The 23,754-nt window shown below is 37.9% G+C and overlaps 1 protein-coding gene across 1 annotated transcript in view; it reads left to right on the top strand.

Moving 5' to 3' along the window:
- The first annotated feature begins 1,860 nt into the window (after nucleotides 1-1,860).
- Nucleotides 1,861-23,754, top strand: part of DEUP1 (deuterosome assembly protein 1) — a 98,775-nt gene continuing 76,881 nt past the window's right edge. The window contains exons 1-4 of the mRNA XM_068556071.1: nucleotides 1,861-2,228; nucleotides 7,501-7,647; nucleotides 16,917-17,142; nucleotides 19,032-19,082. Of these exons, the coding sequence (XP_068412172.1) occupies nucleotides 1,861-2,228; nucleotides 7,501-7,647; nucleotides 16,917-17,142; nucleotides 19,032-19,082 (792 nt within the window). The remainder of the gene's footprint in view (nucleotides 2,229-7,500; nucleotides 7,648-16,916; nucleotides 17,143-19,031; nucleotides 19,083-23,754) is intronic.

Below are 23,754 nucleotides of genomic sequence, written 5' to 3'. Positions count from 1 at the left end.
GTTATAAATTTTGGCATGAAAACTGTTTTGTTAATGAAGGTTTTTCAATTCTTAAGGTTCAGTCTATAATGATTATCATTTATTCTACATAATTCATCCCTTAGCTTTTCTTCCAAAGACCATCCTCGATCCTCTCCTCATCCCTTTCAAAACAATTTCACCTGAAAAGATCTAATAATAGGTACATTTCAGGGTAAATTCAAGGCTTTGCAGTTCTTACTTGATGGCGGGGAGTCAAGGAGCAGTGAGGAGGGGGGGACGGTAGGTCTTTGCATTTTAAGTCTTAAGTCTCACCCTGAAATGAAACCTTTATTCCTATTAAATTGAATGGGGTATTTCTATTCTATATTGAAATTTTCTTTAAATCTGTCATAGTATGTGAACTCTCACATACCTATGCTTTGCAAGCCCTGCTCACATTCATTCTTTCTTGTGAAAATGTGGCTTTAAATACATCTACGGTTACCTGTGCAAGATTCTGACTGCTAAAGAAACCTACTCAACCTTAATTTTTGGACAGCGTTTGAAGAGCACTGGATTTGAAGTAAGATGATCTTGGTTCATATCTTAGCTGCACTTGAACTAGATGTATCCTCTTGGACAAATTTTTTTATTCTCTCTAAACCTTAGGTTCTTAATATGCTAAAAGGAGCTATAATAACACCTGTTACACTTGTGTTGCATGGTACATTTTGAGCATATAAGGACCTAATGAACATAAAAGTACTTACCAATGGTAAAGAGTTACACAGTGTGAGTGATATTGGGCATCCTGAAACTTCATTAAATTTCATTCCTAGTTCCATTTTCCCTTCCTGGGGTCAGAATAAATACATTGATCCATTCAGTTTAGACAAGAATAGAGAATATGACAAAGGTTTACAGAATAATGGAAGGTCTCAAGTTAAGATAAAACGATCACTTTCTTCATTCAATCATAATGAGAACTATGAAACATTTATTAGCACTAATGACCTGAGTTACTTTACACAATTCATCTATGAAACTCAATTTGTCAAGAAAACAGCAAATGGTTTTTTGAAATTCAGGTGGAATTTGGATGGAGGGATTGAGGTCAGTATTAAATTGATAGCCATATTAAAGTAGCAAATTAATGTTAATATTATGAAAGTGGAGTGCAAATAAAAGATTTTAAGAATTAGGAATTAATCGACTGAATGTATTGGCAAGGAATTCTGTCCCTAAAATAGATGCTAGAATATTTTCCAAACACAAAATCTAAGTGCTTAAAATATCACTCGTGGTATCAGTAGAAAAAAAAATGGGTATATATATATATATGTGTGTGTGTGTGTGTGTGTGTGTGTGTACGTACAAGTATTCATGCATATATTCTTTCCTATCATTTCTTTGAAATGAGAACCATGAGACAGAGCTTCTGTCATCAATTATTCTTGGAATTTGGTGAAAAAAAGAATTTGGAATCAATCACTCTGCGTTCCGTCCGTGTTCCCCCACTTAGGAGCTATTTCCTTCTCCCTAAGAGGGAAGCAACACTGCCCCGTCAGAGTTGTTCTAAGGACCCAATGCGCTGGACGGGAAAGACAGGTACAGTTGCTGCTGAAAGCTCTTCCTAGCTGGGGGACACTCTGGTGACTCGAAAGGCAGCTCTCTTTGCCGTAAGTCTATTTCTTTTTCGTATCATTTCAAATGTGGGTAAGAGGCGGGGAAGCCAGGGGGATTTAAGGAACCTGGATGCAGAACCCTCCCTCCCCACAGCTGTTTACACTTTGTTCCCTCGTTATTTCGTTCATTCATCCGACAAATATTTCTCGGATCCCCGTCGAGTGCCGGACACTCTGCTGAGCAGTGGGAGCCACAGAGTGGACAGCACCCAGAATGCGGTCTCGGGGAGCCCTCCGTCTGCTGAGCAGACACGAGACGCAGAACTGCAGGGCGGCGCGGTGCCGGGGAGCCCGGCAAGGCGAGCCAGCCGCGGCCTCCCGCGGGTCAGCCCGCCGCGCCGCCGAGCCCATCCCCCACCTCACCCCCGGCGGCAGCGAGTTCGGCCGCGTCCCCATGGCAGCCAGCGGCGGCTCTGCGGCGGCGGCGGCAGGCCGGGAGCCAGAGGCCGTAACGGCCTCGGAGGCCGCGCGGCGGGCGGGCCCGGGCGGCGGGGCCCCCTCGGGGCGGGCCGGGCTGGCGGTGGCCCCGGCGTTCCTACCCCCGGGGCTTCGGACCTCTCGGGAGAGCGCGGCGCAGCGCAGGTAACCCGCCTCGGACCCTCGACCTTCAGCCCAGCTTGCCCAAGCCGAGCGGGGGACCCCCAACAGACAGGCTGTTCCGCGGAGGCTGGCCTTGAACCCTCCCGGGGGTCGCGGGCTGCGGGGCGGGTGGAGAGAGGCTCGGGCTGACCCTGTAGAATTCAGAACAGAGATTCTCCCTAAACGGGAAGGTCTGTGTTCTAGTTGTGTGGCTTTGGGCAAGTCACTTGGCTCGTCTGTGCCTCAGTTTCCCTGATGTTAAAGTGAGGGATTTGAGAACCTACAAAATGAAATTATTCATCTGAACGTACTGGTCAGGTTTTCATTCCCCGTTCCTGCTCCTCGCCCCTCTGCTCCACTCGCAATTCCAGGGTCTCTCTTTAATCCCGTTGATTTGAGAGGGACATGAGCCCACCTCTCTTCCTCCTCTTTCTACCATCTTGAAAGCTGTTTAACTTTTATTCGGAGGAGTCAAAGTCCTTTTCAATATTTGTCCATTTATCCTCATAGACTTTTTCTTTTTAATTAAAACTACGTTGCTGGGAAAGACATTTTTTTTTACTTCAGGAAGTACTAACATCCCTATTTTGTCCAAAGGGTGAGCGGGTGCCCGCAGAGCCACTGAGGAATTGTAAGATTTCTATTTTTAGGCAATTTTAGGCTTTTTGTCCTAAATCTCATGGTATATTCATTCTAACTAAATCCAGACAGGACCAAAGAAAGAATCTACTCAAATAAAGGCAGACCTTTAGGGGAGCCACCAGGAAGGAAATCTTGAGTACCTTCAGCTGGGACCCGTCTGGAGTAGGAATTCTCTTTTACTTATCTCATGTGCTGGCACTTTGCAAAGTAGCTGGCACCAAGCTGTTGTTCAGTAGATAGTGAATGAATGTTCATTTCAGTCAGTAGCATCTATTTCAACTCATCACTAAGCCAATGTCATAAATGCACGGGGCACACACACGCATGCAAGTTTCTACATTTTGTGGAACCGAGAGCTACTACACTCAGAAAAACTCATATAACAACATGGTTTGCCAGTAGCAAAATTTTCTTGTTTTATAGGTTAATAAATGTAAGCATTTTAGGAATCTAGATCATTTTTTCCCCCTCACAGATTAAAAATCAAGAAATACAAACCAGATGCAGCAGTTTCTTGACATGGAGAACCAACCCCATAATACAATGGAGTAAGTGCTGAGACATTTCTTTTTAATTACGTTGGTACTTAATTATGCCAAAATCTCCCTGATGATATGTGAATTTTGAAATTTAGTATTAATAGAGGATGTACCAATTATTTTTGGTGAGGAGGTTGGGAGAAATTCAAGTGACTTTAATTAAGAATCTATAGTTTGAGTCTTTCCAGTTTTGACTATGGATCTGTAGTCAAAAATCACCATTTTCCAACTTTTAGTGAAATTTTCCAGTGTTCTAGGATGATGGATGCCCACATAGGCCTCATGTGCTCTTGGGTTTCCACAGTGCAGCAGCTCCTGGCCAGCTTGCTCCTTTTCTGCTGCATTGAGTGTCCAAGCATCCCTCCAGGCTTGCCCTTAAGGCTGAACTCAAAACATAAACATAGCCTCAAAACAGATTTAGCGCCTCAAAACTGCAACAAGAACTGGATATTTTACCAAACGTTTCAGGAAGAGATAAGGAATAGAGTTAGTATGGCATTTGCCATTGTAAAAAGTTAAATTCTTTTTGACAAATGTCTGTCCTTCCCTGCCACCAGCACCATAAAGGTTTCTCTTCCTACTGTTTCATTAGCCAACTGGCCACTGGCTGACCCTAGAGCTTAGGGAGTTGAGAGGGAGTAGAGAAAGTGGGAGAGGGATGGGGGGTAGGGGTGATACTATAGTTCCTGATCTTGACTGTGACTGACTTTGTCACTAGTCAAACACTCCAGATATATTACTTTCAGTTATTCTGCTCAGACTGGGACTTTGACATCAGGCTAAAGGAAAGCTGCACGAGTCTTAAACTTCTACTGCATACTCCTCCTTAGAACAGCCCTGCCAGGTATCATTCTCATTTTACAACTAACAAAATTGAGCATATTAGTTAGAGTATAGTCTAAGCTCTTGTGACAAAGAGACCCCCAAATACAGAGGTTTAAAAAAGATTGAAGTGTATTTCTCTTTCATCCACAAGACCAGAGATGAGCAGACCAGGGCTGGTAGGGCAGCTCCGCCATTCTCACTACATGATTTCCAGCTCTGGGCCTGAAGTGATTGCTTCATCTCCCACCATCATGACTGTGCTCCTGCCAGAGGGAAGGGGGAAGGGCAAGAGGAGAGAATAAGACCGTTCCTCTTAGGAGTATGACCTGGAAGTGACAAGCCTCGCTTCTGTTCACTCCGAATTGGCCAGAGCTTAGCCCCAGGGCAAGAGCTAGCTGCAAGGAAGGCTGAGAAATGCAGTCTCTAACTGGGCAGCCGTATGGCCAGTTAAAGCTTAGAGGTACTATAATAAAAGGAAAAAGAATGGATATTGGTGGACCACTAGCAGCCTGTGTCACATTGAGTTCAGAAAGGTAGAAAGAAAGAGAAATAAAGCAGGAACTTGGCCCAGAATACACAGCTGGTTTCTGGAGGAGGTAGGATTTGAATTCAGCAGATATGTCTGGCTCCAATCCCAGCACTTTGCTACACTAGAAATGGATGGCAAAAAGATGTGGGGAGTATCCTGCCTGGAATCCATAGCAGAGCCAGGATAGGGTTCTGGATTGAGCAGGTGGTAGGTCCCTGGTGTGAAGATGGCACTGAGGGCTAAGATGCAGATTGAAGGTCTTGAACCTAAGGTTGGGTACCAGATATCACTTCACTCCTGCAAATCTGCAGCCATGGAGACTGCTGTTTCTCTTCATTCATTCTTTTGGAAAAAAGTATGGAGGACTGAATGTATGCCAGGCACAACACTAAGCTCTCTGACTCATACAAAGACCATTAAGAAACAAACCTTAAAGAACTTAGTATTTAGTAGGGAGCCATAGAGCTCATTTGGGTACAATGTAATTACAAACCAGAAGTGAATGAGAATTACTGGAGGTTTCCATGAGAAAGCCACCACTTACCACAACAGGCATGGGACCAGACCTTGTTGACCTTGGTCTCCAAAGAATGGAGAGCCAGGTTGGCTTTGCCTCTGTCCCATGCACTATTGAGAAATATGTAAAAATTTAGATTATGAAGATAATAAAACCTCACTCATCAGGGATTTGTTATATGCTTATCAAACCATGTCACCTATATACACAGGAATGATTTGTGGAGCAGCCTTCATTTGACAAAGATTTCATTTATCTAAAGTCTACAATGAGCCATTCATTGGTCTAAGCACCAGGAAGACAGCAGTGAACACACTAGAGACAGCTCCTCCAAGGGATTTTTACATTAGTGGGAGAGACAGTGGGCGATATCAACATGTTTCATATGTGATATGAAGAAGAATAAAGCAGGCTGAGGATGAGAATGGGGTGGTCAAACAAAGATTCCTGGTAAGGCAGCATTTGAGCAGAGCTTATGTCTGAGAGAAGAAGGTTCCAGATACGAAGAACAGAAAACACAAAGGCCTGAGGTGGGAGCTTTTACACAGAACATTTATGATGTGGGTGAGTCATGATTCTCTGACATCTAGGTTATAACAGGGTTTGATTTTTATTTATCCAAGGTTTCTCCCAATTATAGGTGTTTGTGCCATAATTATCAACCTAAACTCCTTCTAAATGAACCATTTATTTATTTATTTTTGTCATGTTTGGTGGGTTTTTTTTGTTGTTGTTTTTTATACATCTTTATTGGAGTATAACTGCTTCACAATGCTGTGCTAGTTTCTGTTGTACAACAAAGTGAATCAGCCAAGTTTGTCCTTTTTGTTTTCAGAGTGTATGCCCAGAACATAAATAACTATAGAATGAATAAATAATCTACTTTTATTGGACTTTTTAAGAGAACCATGTCTACATTTTACTTTGTTTTTGTTTTATTCATGAATTTCTACTCTTTGTCCTTTTATGTTTTATTTTACTTATCCTGTTCTGATTTTTGAGTTGAAAAATATGATTCAGTTATTTTCATGATTTCTGAATTTCATGATTTCTTTAAATAATACAAACATTTAAAGCTAAAGTTCCTCTTGGGCTCAACTTTGCTGCAGGCTGTAGAATTAGTGTTCCCACTCTCATTTTCTAAATTGTCTATTATTTCAGCTTTGATTTCCTCTTTGACTCAAGAGATATTTGGGAGATGTAACTTCTGGGGATGGGGTTTATTTATCTTTTTATTATTACTTTCTAATCCCCCTATATCCATGGTCATAGAATATGACCTATATGATAGTTCAGTTTCATTAAGATTATTCTTATGATTTGTTACATGATCAACTTTTATAAATGTCCTTTAGGCATTGAAAACAAATGTATATTCTCTTTTGCTTAAGAAAAAAGGTTAAAAACGTTATACATATACAGCCAAACTGTTTAATTGTCATTATTATTATGTTTAAATTATGCTTTTCAAATCCATTATTATCTTTTTGTCTATTTGTCACATTTTAAGAAAGGTCTTTACTATAATTGTAATTTTTGTCCAATTCTTCTTTTATTTCAGGCAGTTTTTATTTTATATATCCAGTGTTCTGTTGCTCAATATATTGAGGTTCATGGATGTTATATCTTCGTGGTATATTATATGGTTTAGCTTTATAGAATATCTCACAAGTATAAGTGAGTGATTTTTATTTGAATTCTACTTTGCCTGATATTGATATTGCCATCTCTGCTTTCTTTTTAATTTGCATTAGTCTGTAATAGCCTTCTTCATCCCTTTAATAAAGGAAAAAATTCAGTCTTTTCCTTCCTTTGTAGGGAAAAACCCAGTTCTTCCCTACTATGTCTTTCTTCCCTGTGTGTCTCCTTTACCTTCACAGAGAACACTTCACTTCTGGTCACCAAATGTGTGGAGGTTTTTCCCCCCGCCAAGCAATTCTCTGGGACACCAGCTGGGTGTCCTGCAATTCAACTCAGTTCTGACACTGTCTACCCAGAGACAGCATCAGATCCCACAGGTTGAGGGCTTAGTCCCACAAGACTGCTCACGACCCTCTTCAGCTCCAGTTGCAAGCCCAGGTTGTCACCTGTGCTTCTGACCAACCAGTTACAGATCAGAGGTTCCAATAGCCCCTCCTTGGATCTGATTAATTTGCTAGAGTAGCTCACAGACTAGGGGAAACACTTACCTTTAAACTCTTACTTTCATCCAGCTTGTTAAAGGATACAGATGAGCATCCAGATGGAAAGGATGCATAGCGCAAGGTATATAGGAAGCAGCATGCCACTCTCCCAGCACCTCCACCTGGTCACCAACCCAGAAGCTCTCCAAACCCCGTACTTTGGGGATTTTTATGGAGGCTTCATAACGTAGGCATGATTGATCATTAACTCCATTTTCAGACCATCTCCCTACACAAGAGAATGGAGGGGGGAGAGGCAGGGCTGAAAATTCCAAGTTTCTAATCATGACTTGGTCTTTCCGGTGACCAGCCCTCATCCAGGAGTCATCTAGGAACCTGCCCAAAGTTGCCTCATTAGAACAAAAGACACTCCTATCACCCAGGAAATTACTAAGGTTTCAGGAACCAAGGTCTAAGACCAATATTAGAGCAAGAGATGCCCCTAGAGTTCTTATCACTTAGGAAATTACAAGGGTTTTAGGAACTTTGTGCCGGAAACCAGGGGCAGAGACCAATATATATTTTCTATTCTCTCATACCCTTGTTTTCAATATTTTTTAATATCATATTGTGTCTCTTATAAGTGGCATATGGTTAGATTAATGTATATATATACCTCAATTGGAATGTCTTTGCCACTAAAAAGAGGATTTTATGATCATTAATATATTAACATTTGACCCTTTTTGCTTTGCCAACATTTGCTAGTCTTATCTAGTTTTCTTTTTCTTCTTTTTTTCTTAGAAGTTCTACATCCTATTTTATAAGTTTTTAATTTACATTTTTTACAAACATTTTAAATTTGGATTTCTAGTTTGGCTTCCTGAATTTTTAGTGTAACTTTGACCTCCCTCAACCCTACGTAAGACTTCACCTTTAGTACTGTTTTTGCTTCCGCATTCCCTTACTTCACCTGCAAGAAATAATCTGGATTTCTAGTCCTGATTTCTGTTAATTTATATATAAATGATTATATATAGGATAATGTTAACTATTTTATTCCTCTTTTAAGAATCCTCTTTAACAGCTGTAAATTTGATTGCATCGCTTATTACTGTTATATAAAATTTTCCCTGTTCTTAATTTAAATTATTTAAAATTCATTTTTACTTTGACTGAAGTACTGCCTTAGTAATCTTTTCATAAAAATGAACATAGGTAGTATACTTCTTAACTTTTTTCATGTCCAAATGTCTTATTTTTACCCTTACACGGGAACTCTGTAACAGTCATTACTCCCATGGTCTTGAAGCGTGGACTGTTGCAGATGGAAAGTCCAATGTCAGTCTCATTCTCTCCTTCAGGTTTTGTTATCCCTTTCTTTTTTTTTTTTCATATCTGGAGGCTTATGGGATTTCTTTTTATCCTTGGAATTTACAAATTTACCAAGATAACTTTCTAGGTATAGATCCTTTCTCAATAATCCTTCACAGCATTTGGTGAACACTTTTATTACTGAAGATTCAAATCTCTTCAGCTCAGTGAAATTTTCTTCTATTCCTTTGATTAATAATTCTCCACCATCTTGTTTCAATCTACTAGGATGCCTACATCTTTTTCTTTTTTCTCATAATTTCCATCATTGTCTTTTTTGCTCTATGTTCTGGAGGAATTCCTTGCGTTTTCTAATTTTTATTTCAGCAATGATTACATTCTGGTTTTTCATTGCTTCTCTTGAGATCTTTAGTATTGACAACCATGTTTTTATTTCCAATACTTCTTTTTTGTATGTTTATTTCATTTGTTCCTTTTACATAGTAAATTGCTTTTCTTTATCAATGCAATACACCCTTTGACTCATTAAAAATATGAATAAGAAGTGTTTGAAATTATCTCTTGCTTCTTATATTAACTCCTTTACAGTGAGTCATTCTGTGGGTGTGGCTCTGGTATATTTCTCCGCATCCTTCAATTTGTGCCTCTTTCCAAACCCCAACAATTACTCCACGGCGCTGCCTTTTCCCAGCCTCTGCTACTCTAGAAGAGAAATCAATTAGGTTTTCCAGAGAAATCATTCCACCAACTACAGTGTAGCTACAGCTCCCTGAGGGCTCAGTATAACCACCATCCAATGTGCTATGCAGTCTAATATATTTAAGATTATTAAAGCTTATGTTTAATAAACTTACCTCTTCTAAAAAGGAATTCCACAAATGCATTGAGCAATGCTAAGGTCAATAAAACACAGAGAGTCCCAAAATTTCTGAATTCTAGGGTGATGTTTTGAAAAATGTCATTTTCCTTGTACAATATAAGTGGATGCACATATGATGGATTTTTTTTCTTTAAAATATCTTTTCTAACTGAAAAACAACATTTATCCAGATTTTCCTTTACTTAGTTACTCATGTATGTAATTTAAAAAGTCATTTGGTTCTTTGTCACTGTTACCAAAAAACAGCAATCTCCTATTCCTGCTCCAGTTTTCCACTCCCAAAAGGCAACCACTTTCATTTCTTTTGGCTGATCCTTTTGATATTTATCTCCATATCTCTAAAGAACATGCTTACATTGCTACTTCTTGATTTTTCAGTTTTGGTCACCTCATCATTCCTGCTATACACACACACACACACACACACGCGCGCACACACACACACACACACACACACCCCATTCCTCCATTCTCTCAATACACCATAATTTGGATCAATACTCTGTTTGCCTTGTTATGACTTTATAAATACCTCTACCTTTATAAATACTCTTCACCTCTGAGCCATATAGTATACTGTGATTACTTTTCCTTTCCTGCACGTTTTGTTTTTCCTGGAGCTAATACCTCTAGTATTTTAATTATAAATTTTTTGAAGTTTTCTTCTTTCTGCATAATTTTCTTCAAACAATGTCTTTCTGTTTGTATTTGACTTCGTTGTGTGAACTGCTTTACTCAGATGTCTGTGATCTCTGACTGCTTGCTCCTATTTAAGAGTAATGGCATCGGAAACTGATGGGAAGCTCCAGTGTACATGGGCAGGGCTTGTTGATAGCAGTCTTCACTGTCTGATTATCAGGGTAGTCTCTTTCCTTTGTCTCAGGCTGATCAGTTTCCAGAGAACGTGATTCAAAATTCTGCTTAGAGGGTATAAGTTGGGCAGCCAGCGTTCACCTCCTACTTCCAGAAATATCTAGTGGGTTGCTTCTTGGCTTTTTCCAATATCAGCTCCCATTTTTTTGTTCTGTAGGTTTAACCTTAGGTTAAAAATATTCCTTTGCCTTATTTTAGTAGGATTTGGGAAGGGAGCAAAATTTGTATGTTCATCCATCTTCAACCAAAAGTCTCATTTTCTCTACTGAATCATTTACTCTTTATTCTGTGACTTATATCTTAATTGTTGATCTCGTGCATAGAATCTTCCTAAAAATCTAGGTACTGCTACATGATCTACCAAAATTTTTTTATCTGCTGTGAAAATCATATTTTCAAAGACCAAGGCAGATGAATATTAAAGCACATTCTCACATCTGAATTCAGAAAAATCCTTCAAAGGAGTACTCTTCTATGTATACAACTTTTTTTTTTTTAACGTTTTTATTGGTGTATAATTGCTTTACAATGGTGTGTTAGTTTCTGCTTTATAACGAAGTGAATCAGTTATACATATACATATATCCCCACATCTCTTCCCTCTTGCATCTCCCTCCCTCCCACCCTCCCTATCCCACCTTTCTAGCTGGTCACAAAGCACCAAGCTGATCTCCCTATGCTATACGACTGCTTCCCACTAGCTATCTATTTTACATTTGATAGTGTATATATGTCCATATATACACTACCACTCTCTCACTTTGTCCCAGCTTACCCTTCCCCCTCCCCGTGTCCTCAAGTCCATTCTATAGTAGGTCTGCGTCTTTATTCCCATCTTGCCGCTAGGTTCTTCATGACCTTTTTTTTTTTTTTTTTTAGATTCCATATATATATATATGTTAGCATACGGTATTTGTTTTCCTCTTTCTGACTTACTTCACTCTATATGACAGACTCTAGGTCCATCCACCTCACTACAAATAACTCAATTTCGTTCCTTTTTATGGCTGAGTAATATTCCATTGTATATATTGCCACATCTTCTTTATCCATTCATCTGTTGATGGACACTTAGGTTGCTTCCATGTCATGGCTATTGTAAATAGAGCTGCAATGAACAATGTGGTACATGACACGTTTTGAATTATGGTTTTCTCTGGGTATATGCCAAGTAGTGGGATTGCTGGGTCATATGGTAGTTCTATTTTTAGTTTTTTAAGGAACCTCCATACTGTTCTCCATAGTGGCTGTATCAGTTTACATTCCCACCAACAGTGTATGAGGGTTCCCTTTTCTCCACACCCTCTCCAGCATTTACTGTTTGTAGATTTTTGATGATGGCTATTCTGAGTGGTGTGAGATGATATCTCATTGTAGTTTTCATTTGCATTTCTCTAATGATTAATGATGTTGAGCATCCTTTCATGTGTCTGTTGGCAATCTGTATATCTTCTTTGGAGAAATATCTATTTAGGTCTTCTGCCCATTTTTGGATTGGGTTATTTATTTTTTTGTTATTGAGCTGCATGAGCTGTTTGTAAATTTTGGAGATTAATCCTTTGTCAGTTGTTTCATTTGCAAATATTTTCTCCCATTCTGAGGGTTGTCTTTTCGTCTTGTTTATGGTTTCCTTTGCTGTGCAAAAGCTCTTAAGATTCATTAGGTCCCATTTGTTTATTTTTGTTTTTATTTCCATTTCTCTAGGAGGTGGGTCACAAAGGATCTTGCTGTGATTTATGTCATAGAGTGTTTGGCCTAAGTTTTCCTCTAAGAGTTTTATAGTGTCTGGCCTTACATTTAGGTCTTTAATCCATCTTGAGTTTATTTTTGTGCATGGTGTTAGGGAGTGTTCTAATTTCATTCTTTTACATGTAGCTGTCCAGTTTTCCCAGCACCACTTATTGAAGAGGCTGTCTTTTCTCCATTGTATATTCTTGCCTCCTTTATCAAAGATAAGGTGACCATATGTGTGTGGGTTTATCTCTGGGCTTTCTATCCTGTTCCATTGATCTATATTTCTGTTTTTGTGCCAGTACCATACTGTCTTGATTACTGTAGCTTTGTAGTATAGTCTGAAGTCCAGGAGCCTGATTCCTCCAGAATCCAACAGCACATTAAAAGGATCATACACCATGATCAAGTGGGGTTTATCCCAGGAATGCAAGGATTCTTCAATATACGCAAATCAATCAATGTGATACACCATATTAACAAATTGAAGAAGAAAAACCATATGATCATATCAATAGATGCAGACAAAGCTTTCAACAAAATTCAACACGCATTTACAACAAAAACCCTCCAGAAAGTAAGCGTAGAGGGAACTTACCTCAACATAATAAAGGCCATATATGACAAACCCACAGCCAACATCTTCCTCAGTGGTGAAAAACTGAAACCATTTCCACTAAGATCAGGAACAAGACAAGGTTGCCCACTCTCACCACTATTATTCAACATAGTTTTGGAAGTTTTAGTCACAGCAATCAGAGAAGAAAAAGAAATAAAAGGAATCCAAATTGGAAAAGAAGAAGTAAAGCTGTCACTGTTTGCAGATGACATGATACTATACATAGAGAATCCTAAAGATGCTACCTGAAAACTAGTAGAGCTATCAGTGAATTTGGTAAAGTAGCAGGATACAAAAGTAACGCACAGAAATCTCTGGCATTCCTCTACACTAATGATGAAAAATCTGAAAGAGAAATTAAGGAAACACTCCCATTTACCATTGCAACAAAAAGAATACAATACCTAGGAATAAACCTACCTAAGGAGATGAAAGACCTGTATGCAGAAAATTATAAGACACTGATGAAAGAAATTAAAGATGATACAAATAGATGGAGAGATATACCATGTTCTTGGATTGGAAGAATCAACACTGTGAAAATGACTATACTACCCGAAGCAATCTGCATATACAATGCAATCCCTATCAAACTACCACTGACATTTTTCACAGAACTAGAACAAAAAATCTCACAATTTGTATGGAAATACAAAAGACCCCGAATATACAGCTTTCTTAACCTTTAGAGTGTCCTTTCCCTCTGAGACATATTCATAATCACAACTTTATTTACCTGTTTCTTATGAGTTAAATACAGTTTTAATTATCGTTTGTAAAAAATTCTAATATAAGTCAATATATATTTGTAGTTTAATAAATTGTCATGTATTATTTTTGCACATTGAAAATTCTTTTTAATTTGATTGATTCTCGTGGTATCTGAGTGGCCCAGACTATACCCCATTATTCTCTCTCCATCATAATTTATCCCCCACAAAATACACATATTCCTCTCCAGAGTAATCAAATTTAACAAGTTCTAGTTTCTTGTTTCTCTGAAGAAGCAACGTGAAGTGGACCTAGGGTAGAATTCTGATATCTCAGACTTTGAAGTTAGACCCTGAAGTGTTAGCACAATGCTAAGTGATTGTAGGAATTCACTGAGTGACTTTGAAAGGAGGGAAAGACACTTAGGAAGAAAGGGGAGGGAGGGAGATAGAGGGCAGGAGGGCGTGAGCGAAGAAAGAAGGGAAGAGAAAGATTCCTTTGAAAGACTTGTTAAGCTGCTATTAAGTTAAGGCAAAGATTAAAAATTACCTCTGTGTAGGATAAATTTGCACGTAATTTTTACAGGACAATGTTTACAAAAGGTTGGTTGTATTAGTTACAAGTTACATTTTTTTAAAAATGAAAAAGAGGTAAGCCATGATATGTGTAAACCTAGGCATGTATATCAGGACCCAGGTACACTCACCCTGACCTGACATTCCAGGTGCTCAGTGGTCTGGCACCTTGGAACCGCTTGGAGCAGTTGCGAGCCTCTTGTCAGAGCATTGGTGAAACAGAGAGGTGCTAAAACATGAAAATGATAGAAACAGGAGGAGCTCGTTAGTTCTCTCCCCTGGGGGGCAAAAAGCAGTCTCACTGGACCGCAGTTCATGTAAAAGCTATGTACAAAAAGAGCATAACAGAGCCAGGTGCACTATAGAATCATGTGGTGAAATGGCTTCCAAATTTTCTCTAAAAAAGAGAAAAGCAGAAATGCAAATATCTTGTGCTAATCTTATTTTCAAGTTATGAAAATACTTTTAAAAAGTTCAAGAATAGGAAAAAATGGGTGGATCAGCAAAACAGCTGACTCATAAAGGACAGCTGGTCAGAGTACGGATGAAGTCTGTACCCATTCATATAAGAAACTGAAGTGGGATATGAGGCACATTTGGTGCTATGGCCCAGGGACCCCGGAATACCCAAATCTTGCCTCAGATCACAGACAATCTCAGGGAGAAACATACATACTTACAATGGCAAAGAAAAACAGACACTTTGAGTGGTGAATGATAACGAGGCCACCCACTTCCCACAGTGTCCATGGGGGCCATGAGGACACCCCTGCCCCTCTCAGCCGTGGTGGTATTGGCAAAGGACTAGTGGGGAGCCTGAACCCCTCCCCCTGCCACCCAGCAGTAATGAGGAGTCCCTTCTCCCAAGTACCAACAGATGCTTAGTCAAGAACGTGGATTCCACCATGGCCTGGCAGGAGTGAGATAGCACCCCATCTCTCTGATGGTGCATTCTCAGAAAAGACCTGTTGAACACAAATTTTAAAAAGGGTCCAGAGTCTCATAACACGATACCCAAACAGATTAGGGTTTTTATTTTTCTGGAGGTTGGCAGTTCAGAGCTGACACTGGCTCTACCGTACCATCAGGGATTCATGGAGCTTACGGTGCAGTGGGGGGACAGATTTTAACAGATAAATGAGGGTATATTCTGTCAGGGGGATGGTAGTGACTGCTTTGAAGAAAAATTACGCAGGTTATGGTAGTAGAGAGTTACAAAGTAAATCTGATAAGGTGATATCTGAAGAAAGACCTACAGAAAGTGAGGGTTCTCTTCATATGTATTCATATATATGAATATATATATGAAATAAATATATGAATATATATGAAAATATATAATTCATATATATATATTAATTATATATATATATGTATTCAATATGGCCTGGGGAATGGCATTCCAGGCAGAGGAGACAGCAAAAGCAAAGGTTCTGAGGCAGGAACATGCTTAGTATTTTCAAGGAAAAAAAAAAGGCCAGTGTGTTTAGAGAGGAGCAAGCCAGGAGGAAGGTGGTAGGTGGTGACCTCAGAGAGGCAAATAGAACCAAGTCCTGTAGGGCCTTGCAGACCTTGGTAAAGACTTTAGGTTTCACTGTGTAAAATGGGAAGTCACTGGAAGGCTTTGAGCAAAGCAGTGACATTTTCTGACCTAATGTTTTGAAAGGCTCATTCTGGTTGCTATGTGAAGACTAGACCATAGCAAAGCAAGGGTAGAAAAGACAGACAAGCCGAACTGTAATTCAGTGGGAGATGGCAGTGGTTTGGATCAGGTTGGTAGAAATAGTGACAAATGGGGATGTTGTGACAGAAAAGCTGATAATATTTAGAAATCATAGATTGAATGTGGAGTGTGCAGGAAGGAGATGGGATGGTGGGCTTTTGTCCCACCAATTGGAAAGATAAGATTGTCATTTATTAAAATAAAGAAGACTGGAGAAAATGCAAGCTTGGTTTGAGATGCCTGTTACCCATCCAAGTAAAGATCAAATAATTAGCTGTATATCCAAGTCTAGATGTATCTTTCTGCTTTATCACCCTCAGTGTGTGGCTTTATTGTTTGGCCCCAACAAATGATTGCAAGATGGCGGACCCACCTCCAGCATCACATCTGCCTTCCAGGAAGGGAGCAGAGGAAGGGCAACGGGTAAAAACAAAAGAGAGCATGCCAGCATTTTATTTGGGGTTCCTACAGAAGCCAAAGCCCTGAAAGAAGGCGAGTTTATTTGGGAGATCAAAGTATGGTGTATTAGTTTCCTGTGACTGCTGTATAACAAACTCAGTGGCTTAAAACAACTAAAATGCATTTACTCACAGTTCTGTGTTCCGGTAGCCCAAAATCAAGGTGTCAGCAGGGCTGCATTCCCTCCAGATGCTCTAGGGGAGAATCTGTTCCTTGCTTCTTCAGGCTTCTGGTGACTGCCAGCATTCCTTGGCTTGTGGCTACAGCACTCTGATCCTTAAGTCCAGCATCTTCTCATCTGTCTCTGATTCATCTTCATAGCCCCTTTTCTTGTGTGTGTCAAATTTCCCTCTGCCTCTTTCCTAGGGCCCACCCAGATAATGTAGGATAATCTCCCCATCTCAAGACACTTAATTTATACAAAGAACTTTCTTCCAAATGAAATAACATTTACAGGTTCTGGGGATTCAGACCTTATATCTTTGGTGGCCATTTTTCAGCCTATCACCTGTAGGGTTGGGGAAGTAAAACAAGGAAAGACAGGTTATCAAACCAAGTACCACTGAAGGTGACTGGAGCAAAATCCTGATGGGGAAACTCTGGAACCCAGTGTAAATCACACTCCTCAGAGTTCTTCCATCCAAGGAGCAAATGAATGTTTATACACCAGTAACCGACAGTTATTGGTTGAAGGTTGCTCCTGGGAGGGCTTCAATTCCCCGTCGCTGCTGGCCTATCACACAGGAGGCAAAGAGGACTCCAGTAGCAAGAGAAGACACTCAGGCAAGGAAATGCAGGTTCTGTCCACTGGAAATCAGACTGAGTGCCCTGAAGTGGTAAGTGTGAGAGATGTGTGGGACACCAACAGCAACTGCTGTGGCCTTCTTTTCAACAGCTTCACGGCAACTTCCGCTTACATTTCATAAGCCAGATTTTGTTACATGGCCATGCCTAGCTCCAGGGGAGACTGGGAAATGTAGTTGTTTTTCTCGCTGGACACATTTCCACACTGAATAACATCAGAGCTCTGTTGGTATGGAAGAAAGGAAAGCTGGATGTTGAGTAGGCAACTAGCCACATAGGAGATAAGGATGGAAGCAGACAAGCGATAAGGATGACTCAGACTAGGGTTTTATCACTGGATATGGTGAGAAGTAGTCAGAATTTAGTATACTGGAGGCAGTGCCAATAGGACTATGGTTCTGGGGTTTGAGGAAAACACAAATCTAGAATCATGAAGAGTTTTTTATCTTGAGTAACTGTAACTATGGTGCCAATTAAAGAAATGGAGTGGACTGGAGTGGGAGCAGGTTTGTGGCACAGGGAGTCTAGCACTCTGCTTTGAACTTGTGAAGATTGAGATGCCTATAGACGCCTATGGGAATGTCAATGTTGAATAGGTAGTTGGTTAGAGAAGTCAGGAGCTCAGCAGCTCAGGCTGCAGATACAGATTTGGAAGTTATTAGAACAAGCTGGCATTAGAAGTTTCATTAGAAATTTCTAACATTTAGGGAACAGTATATTTCTTAGTTTTCTAGCATTGGAAAAACAGATTTTATCAGTGTTTGCCTAATTCTTCACTGCTAACATCCAGTGAAATAGACGGCTGTAGTTTTAAATAGAAAAAGGGTAAAGTGACTGTCCTCACATGTACTAACACTGCAGTGTCTCATCAGATATAGCTTTTGGCAGGAGGGAATTTTAATTGTATTAAGAGATTGACTTATAGAATCCATGCTTATGGTTATTAGTGGAAGTCAATCATTAAATATTTAAATGTTTAAATAGTCAAAAAAAGTACAAAGGGTAATTTTAGATGTTGAAAATGGGATAGCAATATACGTCAGATACAAATTTGATTTTGGGTTCATACTTTTTCAGTGGCTTTATAATATGTCCAGATTTGCTTTAGTTTCAACCTTTCCCATAGGCTTAAAAAAAGAAATATGAAAAAACAAACAAAAAAATCTAAGCTAATGCATGTGTAAATATTTATTTACTATTAATTGTATCCTATGTTTGTATGTATTAATATGGAATAATTTTTCAGATAATTATTTATGCTTCTAGATGATTGTAGAAATCACCCTGAAGAAAGAGAGTTAGTGCTTGCTAACATTTCACTGTCTCCTTACCTCATTTGATCTGTGAACCAAGGTGTTACTCAGAATGTGAATAATTATCATAGAAAAGTTTCAAGAAAAAGTTGATCTGTAATGTAGATTTTTAAACAGAATTTCCATTCCCTTTAGAACATAAAAAAAAATGAGATTTTAAATTTGTATGTAACCTAGAATTCTTATAAAACACCGATAGAGACTTGAAAGCTATGACATTGCATTTTCTTTCTATAAACATCTTTTTTTGATGATTATAATGAAGGCTTTAGAATAAGGCCTTTATAAGTACAGTTAAGCATGCTTTATTGGAATAGTGGGAGTTACACCTCCTCCACATCCTAACATTAAGCTTATCACAAATGAGAGCAGAGAATGGACTGAATATGAGCCACCATCTCAAATATGCAGTAAAAATAGGCATTGCAATGCTAGTATGTCAGCAAACACTCACGGTGACAGTAAATAACATTTTTTGGACAACAAAAAAAAGTGCTTGAGAAAAAGCTACTTTTAACTATAATTCAATAATTAATTTTGAACAAGGGCAACCATGAAACTATGACCTAAAAATCATAAAGTGATAAATCTTTCATTTACTGTTTTAGGAGAGACAATTGACTAAAGAGCAGGCTGACACCACAGACATGTCTACAGAAGTGAGTTCTAGGAGTTCTGCTGGAGTCTCTCTCATTTGGTTCTAATTATGTTTCAGGTGTAGTACAGAATGTGACGTGCAAAAGGATTTGTGAGCCACCACAGAAATGTTAAATTCTATTTATTTATTATTATTTTTGAAACTGAAAAAAAAACAGTTTACCCATTTATCCTACCTCCACCTCTTGCCTCTGGCCACCACCAATCTGTTACCTGTATCTATGAGTTTGGTTTATATATATATATCTTAGACTCCACATATAAGAGAGTACATACGGTATTTGTCTTTCAGTGTCTGACTTATTTCACTTAGCATAATACCCTCAGGGTTCATCCATGTTGTTGCAAATGGCAAGATATCACTCTTTTATGTGGCTGAATAATATTCCATTGTATGTGTGTGTGTCTATACACACACACATATACATACATGTACCACATCTTCATCCATTTATCCATCAATGGACATTTACTTTGTTTCCATAACTTGGCTATTGTTAAATAATGCTGTAATGAACATGGGGATGCATATATCTTTTCAAGTTAGTGTTTTCATTTTCTTCAGATAAATGCCCAGAGGTGTAATTGCTAGATCATATGGTAGTTCTATTTTTAATTTTTTGAGGAACCTTCATACTGTTTTCCATAAAAACTGTACCAATTTACATTCCCACCAACAGTGTACAAGTGTCCTCTCTTCTCCACATCCTTGCCAACACTTTTTATTTCTAGTCATTTTGATAATAGCCATTCTGACAGGTGTGAGGTGATATCTCATTGTGGTTTTTTTTGCATTATGTTTAATGATTAGTGATGTAGATTAATGATAAAGAGCATTTTTCATGTGTCCTTTGGACATCTGTATGTCTTTTTTTGAAAAACATTTATTCAGATCTGCTCATTTTTTAATCATATTTTTTTGTATTGAGTTGTATTAGTTGTTTATATATTCTGGATATTTGCAAATATTTTCTCTATTTTCATTTTGTCAATGATTTCCTTTGCTATGCAGAAACTTTTTAGTTTGATGTAGTCCCACTTGTTTATTTTTGCTTTTGTTCCTTGTACTTTCGGTGTGAGAATCAAAAAATCATCGTCAAGGCATAATGTCAAAGAGCTTTACCGCCTGTTTTCTTCTAGGAATTTTATGATTTCGGGTGTTACACTCAAGTCTTTAATCCATTTTGAGTTAATATTTGTGTATGGTGTAAAAGTATTTGTCCAGTTTCAGTCTTCTGCATGTGGCTGTCTAATTTTCCCAAAACCATTTATAGGAAAGACTGTCCTTTCCCCATTGTGTATTCTTGGCTTCTTTGTCATCAATTATTTAACCATATATACTTGGGTTTATTTCTGGGCTCTTTATTTTGTTCCTTTGATCTGTGTGTCTGCTTTTCTGTGAATATCATACTGTTTAAATTACTATAGTTTGTAATGTAGTTTGAAATTAGAGAGTGTGATGCCTTCAGCTTTGTTCTTCTTTCTCAAGATTGCTTTGGCTATTTGGGGTCTTTTATGGTTTCATACAAATTTTAGGATTATTTGTTCTATTTCTGTGAAAAATTCCATTGGGATAGGGATTTTGTTAGGGATTGCATTGAATCTGTAGATTGATTTGGGTGGTATGGACATTTTAACAATATTAATTCTTCCAATCCATGAGTATGGAATATCTGTCTATTTATTTGTGTTGTTTTCAATTTCTTTAATGTTTTGTAGTTTTCAATATACAGGTCTTCCACCTCCTTGGTTAAATTTATTGCTAGGTATTTTATTCTTTTTTGATGCAATTGTAAATGGGATTGTTTGCTTAATTTCTCTTTCTGATAGTTCATTATTAGTTTATTTAAATACAACAGATTTTTCTATATTGATGTTGTATCCTGCAACTTTACTGAATTTGTTTATTAGTTTTTAAGTTTTTTGATGGAGTCTTTACGCCATATATATATATACGCCATATATATATATATATATATATATATATATATGGTGTCATCTTAATATAGTGACAGTTTTACTTCTTCCTTTCCAATTTGGATGCCTTTTATTTCTTTTTCTTGCCTAATTACTCTGGCTAGGACTTCCAATACTATATTTAATAAAAGTGGTAAGAGTAGGTATCCTTGTCTTGTTCCTGATCTTAGAGGAAAAACTTTCAGCTTTTCACCATTGAGTATGATGTAGGCTTGTCACGTATGGCCTTTATTATGTTGAAGTACTTTTGTATGTCCCCTCTGTACCCACTTTATTGAGGGGTTTTGTCATAATGGATGTTGAATTTTGTCAAATGCTTTTTCTGCATCTATTGAGATGATCATATGATTTTTATCCTTTATTTTGTCTATGTGACATATCACAGTGACTGATTTGTAGTTGTTGAACCATCCTTTCATCCCTAGAATAAATCCCACTTGATCGTAGTGTATGCCTGTTGAAGTTGGTTTGCTAATATTTTGTTGAGGATTTTGCATTTGTGTTCACCAGGTAATTTTCTTTTCTTGTGGCATTCTCATCTGGTTTCAGTATCAGGGTAATGCTGACCTCATAAAATGAGTTTGGAAGAGTTCCCTCCTCCTTTTTATTGGAAGAGTTTGAGAAGGATTGGTATTAATTCTTTGAATGTTTGGTAAAATTCACCAGTGAAGCCATCTGGTCCTGGACTTTTGTTTGTTGAGAGGTTTTTGATTACTGATTCAATCTCTTTACTAACAGTCAGTCTGTTTAGATTTTTTATTTCATTATGGTTCAGTCTTGGTAGATTGTATATTTCTAGGAATTTATCCATTTCTTCCAGGTTGTCCAATTTGTTAGTATATAATTTTTCATAGTAGTCTCTTATGATCTGTTTATTCCTGTGGTATCAGTTGTAATATCTCCTCTTTCATTTCTGATTTTGAGTCCTCTCTTTTTTTCTTGGTGAGTCTAGCTAGAGGTTTGTCAATTTTATTTATCTTTTTCAAAGAACCAGCTTAGTTTCACTGATCTTTTTTTATTGTCTTTTTAATCTCTGTTTCACTTAACTTCTGCTCTAATCTTTTTATTTCCTTCCTTCTACTAACTTTGGGTTCTGTTTGTTCTTCTTTTTCTAGTTCCTTGAGGTGTAAAGTTAGATTGTTTATTTGAGAATTTTTTTTTCTTGAGGTAGGTATTTATAGCTAAAACTTCCCTCTTAGGACTACTTTTGCTGCATTCCATAAATTTTGTATGTTACATACCCATTTTCATTTGTCTCAAGGTATTTTTTACTTTCTCTTTTTATTTTTTCTTTGAACCTTTGGTTATTCAGTAGCATGTTGTTTAATATCCACACATTTGTGAATTTTCCTGTTTTCTTGTGTAATAAATTTCTAGTTTCATAACATTGTGGTCAGAAAAGTTGCTTGATATGACTTCAGTCCTTTTAAATTTAGTAAGACTTGTTTTGTGACCTAACGTATGATCCAGCTTTGAAAATATTCCATGTGCACTTGAGAAGACTGTGTTTTTGTTACTTTTGGATAGAGTATTTTATAAATATCTATTAAGTCCATCTGGTCTAATGTGTTGTTTAAGGCTGATGTTTTTTAATTGATTATCTGTCTGGATGATCTATCCATTAATGTAAGTGGAGTATTATAGTGTCCTACTATTAGTGTTTTGCTGTCTATTTCTCCCTTTAGGTCTGTTAATATTTGCTTTATATATTTAGGTGCTCCTACGTTGGGTGTGTAAATATTTACAAATGTTATATCTTCTTGTTGGATTGACTTCTTTATCATTATACAATGCCCTTTTTTGTCTCTGTTACAGTCTTGTTTTAAAGTCTATTTTGTCTGATAAAAGTATAGCTACTCCAACTTTTTTTTCAGTTTCCATTTGTATGAGATATCTTTTTCCATCCCTTCACTTTCAGTCTATGTGTGTCCTTACATCCTAAATGAGTCTCTTGTAGGCAGCATATAGATGGGTCTTATTTTCTTATCTGTTCAGCCACTCTGTGTCTTTTGAATGGAGAATTTAGTCCATTTACATTTAAAGTAATTATTTTTTTTTAATTTTAAAAATTATTTTTATTTATTGTTTATTTATTCATTTTGCCTTTGCCAGGTCTCAGTTGTGGCATGTGGACTTCTTAGCTGTGGCATGCAGACTCTTAGTTGCAGCATGTGAACTCTTAGTTGTGGCGTGCATGCAGGATCTCGTTCCCTGGCCAGGGATGGAATCCAGGCCCCTGTGTTGGGAGTGTGGAGTCTTGCCCACTGGACCACCAGGAAAGTCCCTAAAGTAATTATTGATAGCTGTGCACTTAGTGCCATTTTGTTAATTATTTTCTAGCTGTTCTTATAGTTCCTCTCTGTTCCTTTCTTCTTCTCTTGCTCTCTTCCTTTGTGATTTGATGACTTTCTTTAGTGGTATGCTTACATTCCTTTATCTTTTGGGTATTTACTATAGGTTTTTGCTTTGTGGTTACCATGAGGTTTACATGTAACAATTGCTATCTATAACAGTTGATATAAAGTTGATAATAACTTAAGTTTGATACCATTGTAAAGCTCAACATTCTTACTCTTCCCCTTGCTGCATTTAATGTTTTTGATGTCACATTTTACATCTTTTCATCTTGTATATCCCTTAATTGTTGTAATCATAGTTATTTTTACTACCTGTTTTTGAATCTTCTTACTAGCTTTA

The sequence above is a fragment of the Eschrichtius robustus genome, chromosome 11, assembly GCF_028021215.1.
Source record: "Eschrichtius robustus isolate mEscRob2 chromosome 11, mEscRob2.pri, whole genome shotgun sequence".
In the NCBI taxonomy this organism is placed as follows: domain Eukaryota; kingdom Metazoa; phylum Chordata; class Mammalia; order Artiodactyla; family Eschrichtiidae; genus Eschrichtius; species Eschrichtius robustus.
The sequence above is the reverse complement of the archived record's forward strand: the minus strand, read 5'-3'. Positions and strand labels throughout refer to the sequence as shown.